We start from the raw sequence: 6,503 nt of genomic DNA, 5'->3' as shown, positions 1-6,503 counted from the left end.
CTAGTTAGACAAATAGAGCACATTAGGTTAAATGATAGAAAGAAAAGAAGAGTTAGACCTAAACTGACCTGGAGGAGAGTAGTACAACATGACCTAGAAGCATTACACATTTTCAAATATTTAATCCAAAATCGTTTAGAGTGGAGAAAGAGAATCCATATAACCAATCCCAATTTTTTGGGATAAAAGCTTAGTTTAGTTGAAATGAGTTGAGTATTTTTTACGAGCCTATCAAATAATTTTTAAATTTAATTCTCTTATTAAATGAAAATTTTGTATTTTTTTAAATACTTTTCTCTAAAAAAACAAAATAACTCCATTCATAGAAAGATACCACAAAATTCAAAATTTTTGTGGTATTATAGTGTTCCAAGAGATGTGATAGTGTACAAAAATTAAGTACAAAATAGAGGAACATTCATTAATTTAAAATTAAGTACAAAAATAACTACAAATTAACATATTATACTTTTAATAAATAAAACTAACTATTTATATTATTTTTAAAATAATATAAAAAAAAATTTAAAATTTTTGATAGTGTTAACATAACATATAACATATAAATTGACTGATGAGTGGACTATGCACTTCACTTTTTAATTTGATGAGTTTTTATGAACTCATCAAATAATCTTCAAATTTAATTCTCTTATTAAATGAAAAATTTGTACTCTTTTAAATACTTTTCTACTCCATTCAAAGAAAAATACCACAAAATTCAAAATTTATTAGCAAAGATAAATCTAATTAATATATATATATATATATATATATATATATATATATATATATATATATATATATATATCTATTTTAAATAGACATAAATATGAGAATTATTCAAAAAAAAACTAAAAGAAGAAAAAAAAGGAGGGATTGTCACCTATTAAAATACTCACAAGCCTCTCTTTAGAAATTTTTTTAATATTTTTGTTACCTTTAATTTTATAGTCTTTCTTAAGTTTAATTTGAATCGATATATGTTAAATTATTCATATGAATATCAATTTTCTTTGACAAAGAACATGGTCCAAGTTGATCGAATAATACATAAGAAGTAAATGAAATGGGGAACAACGGCAAAGAAGGTTTAGACATGTTTCACGTTCTCGATATTTTTGTTGGGTATCAATATTAAATTGTCTTTGTGTCCGATGGAACTCAATTTACTTCATAACCTTGAAAATCTTCACTTTCTTATTTTTCTTTATTAATCTTTTATTGGAAAGATTAAGTATTTATACAAATTATAATTCAAACTATTTTTATTGATAAAAAAAAGAAATTTATCTTAAAGGATGATACCTTATCTATGATTTTATATGGTAGATATTTATTATTTTACTTTATTTATGTAAATAATTAATTAAATATAAAATATCTATTTTTTATAATTATATTTATAAGTTTTTATATATATTATATTTTAAATAAATAAAATTTACATATTTTATAAAATTATTAAATTTTTTAAAATATAAACTATTAATAAAAAATATATTTTTTTTTTTAATTATTGAGGGATTCTTAGGGGTTAAAAAAGGGCAATCAACCAAACCTCGAACTTGGCAGATAGATGTGCAAAGGACGGCAAATTCGACCCCTCCACTCTTTAAATATCTTGGAACTTTGACTACGTTTACGAACAACACTACCTTTAGTGCTCTCCAGCCAGCTGCCATGCTTAATAAACTCTTCGAACTCCCAAAAGTCCATTCTCAATCCCCACTTCCATTATTGCTTTGCCTCTCTTCATTCTCCATCAAAACCCATTTCACATTCCTCTCAAAATGTCCAAATTTCTCTTCTTTCTTCTTCACCTGTTTGTCTTCATCTCCAGAAATTTTCTTGTTTTTGCTCTCACTTCACCACAAGATATCTCTGCTCTCAAGGCCTTTAAAGCTTCCATCAAGCCAAGTTCTATCCCATCATGGTCCTGCCTTGCCTCCTGGGACTTCACCACCGACCCATGTGCCTTACCTCGGCGGACTCACTTCACCTGCGGCGTCACTTGCTCCTCTGACTCAACTCGAGTCACCCAACTCACTCTTGATCCTGTTGGCTACTCAGGGCAATTAACCCCACTTGTTTCTCAACTCAGTAATCTCACTATTCTTGACCTCTCTGATAATAATTTCTTTGGCCCTATCCCATCTTCCATTTCCTCTCTTTTCAACCTCCAGACCTTGATTCTCCGTTCCAATTGGTTCTCTGGCTCACTCCCTGCCTCAATCACCAACCTTAAATCCCTCGAAGCTTTGGACATTTCACATAATTCTCTGTCTGGGTATCTCCCTAAAGCCTTGAATTCAATGTCTAGTTTAAGGAGATTCGATCTTAGCTACAATAAGCTGACTGGGTCTTTACCGAAGCTACCTCCAAACTTGCTAGAACTAGCCTTAAAGAGCAATTCTTTATCTGGGTCATTATCAAAATGGTCCTTTGACGGGTTAACTCAGTTGGAAGTGGTGGAACTCAGCGAGAACTCGTTAACCGGAGCAGTAGAATCGTGGTTCCTTGCCTTGCCTGCGCTTCAACAGGTGGATTTAGCCAATAATAGCCTGACAAGCATCGAGATCTTAAAGCCTGTAAATGGCAACAGCGACCTGGTGGCGATTGATCTCGGGTTCAACAGAATCGAGGGAAACGCCCTTGTGAATTTCTCTGCTTATCCACTGTTGTCGTCTTTGTCATTGAGATACAATCGGCTACGTGGCACAATCCCATTCGAGTACGGTCAGAAGAAGAGTTTGAGAAGGCTGTTCTTGGACGGTAATTTCTTGATTGGGAAGCCGCCGTCTGGGTTTTTCTCCGGAGAGGCGCCTGTCACCGGTAGCTTGGGGGATAATTGTTTGCAAGGATGTCCAGGTTCGTCTCAGCTGTGCACGCCTTCACAAAAGCCTAGTTATATGTGCAAGCAAGCTTACGGTGGAAGAGGAAAACCAAGCTCATAGTTTGTCAGATTTTCTGTTAATATTTTTTCTTACCAAGCCAAAATTTAAAAAAAAAAAAAAATCTTGTATTTTAAAGATTATAATTCTTATAGCAAATGCGATAAATGGGTTGTTGTAAAATTGCTAGTAGTATTTCTGTATCCTGGTTTGAATATTACCAATTAATAATTACAGATCAAAAAATTAATGAGTGGTTTGTTTAATTTTTGAGTTAAGTTGAATTTCAAATCGACGTTAATTATATAAAATTATTTTATTATTATAAATATAATAAAATTAGTAATTTTTTAAATAATTTTTTATATAATGAAAATATTATATAAATAAATACAAATGAAGCAATGTCGTGTATTAAAATCTGAAATAGCCTGTTTGCTTATTAAAAAAAAAATGAAAATTAAAGGTTGTATGATAGTGGTCGATTGGATTTTCAAGTGAAATGTAATATCATGTCACGTGCAGTTGTCCTGAAAATTTGGTATTAGAAGGACAGGGAATGAAGAGAAATGTCTGAAGCCGACAACAAAAATTAAATGCATTTACTTTCGGCTTATAGGATCGTCTTTGGAAATGGAACATTAACTCAATTCAACTCTTATTGGATTTTCTCAGTTTTTAACAATCCTTGGAAGTAATTTATAAGACTGTTTCTGTTGAAATTATTTTTTTTAATATAAATATTATTTTAAATATTATTCAAAAAAATTATTTTAATATTTTAATATTTTTATAATTAAAAATTATTAAATTTAATTTTTAATTAATTTTTAATATTATCTAACTAATATATTTAAAAAAATAAATTTTTTAATTATAATTTTAACAGTTATATCAAATACGCGTTATGTCTATCTACAACTTTGAATGTAGTATTTATGATTGAGAATTATCTGATTAATCTTTCTTTAGGATAAAAAGAATAAGAAAGTTTATTTGTAATTAGTTAATAATAACATAATATAAGTATAAGTATATAGTTTTATAAATATCTGCTATTTTGATATATCAAAATAACTAGTCACTTTAATTTTATAATTCAAATATTTATATATTACCCTTTCATTTTATAAATTTTTCATATGAGACAAATATTTTCAATAATTTTGATACTGTTTAATTTGAATTTATCCATAATATGAGTTGGGTTTATAAATTTTTTTATTGTGATTTATTTTATTTTTTTAATATGATTGATCCTCCATTTACATATCCTTAATTATATCGAGAATAAAGATAAAAATGACAAAATCACTAAAAGCAATTTCCCTTTTAAGAGTTAAACCTTTTACTATTCGATTTAATAATTGAGAGAATAATCAATTTCAAATCATACAAGTGAATGAAAAAGAACGACAATACTCGAAATAAAATAATAGGAAAATTTTATTTTTTAAAACACAATTATTATCTTTAAAATGAAAAATAAGTTGGCAATTAATTCCCACCTCATCTTTCGTTAATGGTACTAGAGAGTATCAATTTGATGAAGTTATATAATTTTTTTAAAATTACTTAAAAAAAATTATAAAAGCTTATTTAATATAAATGAGAAATGAGAAAAGGTTTGCTAATTTTGACTCTAAATTCTCAATATTGTAGGCGAGTTTGCTTTGTGATACGAAAAAGAAAGAAAAGTCGTTAATTACAGTTGTTCTAATTTGGTAAAGTGAAGCTTTTCCTGCTTTGATTCTGTCGGACATAGAAATTGAATGCTTCCGTGTGAAATGCTCTTTGCTAATTTGAGTTACGGTATACTTCAAAACATATAGACTCTGTCTCCTCTATATTTTAAAACATACAAAATTATTATGTAATTTTTTTATTTTAAAAAACTAATCTTTTAAATTTATATTTTAAAAAATATGAGTTAATATCTATATTTCGTTCTAAAAATATTTTTTTGTCTTAATTTTTTTTTTCTTTTGATTTTCTCTTTGAGTGTTCACAGGTAAATATTTTCACTTCCGATAAACTCTTCGCTCTTTTTTTTATTAATTTTTTTTCTAATAACTCTTAAATTTATATCTGTTTAGAATAGGTTTTAAATATATCTCATCAGATTTATCATTATTAATATATTTTAATTAAATAAATTCTCAGATGTATCACTGGTGGTAGATCTTAAATTTTTATAGTGTTTTTTCTTTAATGAAACTATTTTATTTTTTTGTTATTGAGATATTTTGTTTTTTTTTTAAATGAGTACTCTATATGGTTTAGATTTTTGCTTCAATAGGAGACATAAATTTAGAAATTATCTAATGAAACTTGAAAAAAAGATCATAGAGTCAAAGAGTAAAGTGTACAGTCCGCCTATTGATCAGTTTACATGCTCTGTTAATACTATCAGGCCTTTCAAGTTCTTTATATTATTTTTAATATAAGTGATTAGTTTCATTTATATAAAATATGATATGTCAAATTTGTACTCTATTTCTAATTAATGAAATATTATCCAATTATATAAAAAAATCTACATTTTATTTTTTTTAATTCTGTAGTCTATCCCTCTAAATTTAAATCAAGTTTTTTTGTTAGTTAACAAAAAAGTTATTATATAATTGTGTTTTTCAAAAATATAGAAATCGAATAAAATTTACGTTAACAGAGAAAATAAAAAGTAAACAGAATAAAAATATAAAAATTAATTGATATATTTTTTAAAATTAAAAAAAAAAATTAAATAATGATTACCTCTTTCAAACTGCTTATTGAGAATTTTAAATAATTTAATAATTAATTTAGACAAAAATTTAAATTTAAAATCTCATTATTTTAAAAATAACTTCTATATATTAAATTAAACCTCATTTATGCTATCGAGTGTTTTTTTTTTTTTAAGAATTCTATCGAGTGTCTTAAAATTACTGTTTAAGAAGTATTTAAAATATTTTAATGGTTTATATTGTTATATAAATTCCTTTTTTCTTTAGTGTTTTTTGGTTTCTCTCAACAATTTAGTATTTAAAATAAGGGACTTGATGAAACTAAAAGTCTAAAATGTTATATGGTTGTCAAAAGAGCTTCCTATGATCAATTATTAGATACCCTTTATATCTCCTTTTTTTTATTTATAAAAATACCATATCTTTTATTTGATATATTTTTTTATATTAAAAAATACCTTCTTTTTTTATGAGTAAAATTAAAATACAAGAACAATATATATATTTTGTAATTTTAATAAAACATTCACAAAATTTTCAGTTAGATATTTTTAATGCATTTTACTAAGAATAAAAAATTATGAAAAATAATTCTTTATCCTTAATGGAAAACTGAAATTAAAATAAAAAAGAAAATAAAAAAGTAAGAATTAAAAAAAATGTAATTTATGCAAATAAAATTTTATAAAAATTCATAATGAAAATCATGTGAATTAAATTGTTGATATACTGAAACTATATAATTATATTTATTTTTTTTTATTTTATTTAAGTAAAAGAGAGTATTTTAATTAAAATAATATAACTAGCTAGCTTTTCCCATTGAGGGCACTTATTTTTGTGTAAATATATTGCCATGTGCATTAGGCCATTGTTTTTA

General features: G+C 25.8%; 1 protein-coding gene across 1 annotated transcript; it reads left to right on the top strand.

Moving 5' to 3' along the window:
• Positions 1-1,609: 1,609 nt before the first annotated feature.
• On the top strand, positions 1,610-3,144 carry LOC110652717 (leucine-rich repeat receptor-like protein kinase PEPR1). The gene has a single exon (XM_021808341.2). The coding sequence runs from the start codon at positions 1,794-1,796 to the stop codon at positions 2,955-2,957; it is 1,164 nt and encodes a 387-aa protein (XP_021664033.2). The 5' UTR covers positions 1,610-1,793; the 3' UTR covers positions 2,958-3,144.
• The last annotated feature ends 3,359 nt before the right edge of the window (positions 3,145-6,503 follow it).

This window comes from Hevea brasiliensis, chromosome 8 (assembly GCF_030052815.1).
Source record: "Hevea brasiliensis isolate MT/VB/25A 57/8 chromosome 8, ASM3005281v1, whole genome shotgun sequence".
In the NCBI taxonomy this organism is placed as follows: Eukaryota; Viridiplantae; Streptophyta; class Magnoliopsida; order Malpighiales; family Euphorbiaceae; genus Hevea; species Hevea brasiliensis.
The sequence above is the reverse complement of the archived record's forward strand: the minus strand, read 5'-3'. Positions and strand labels throughout refer to the sequence as shown.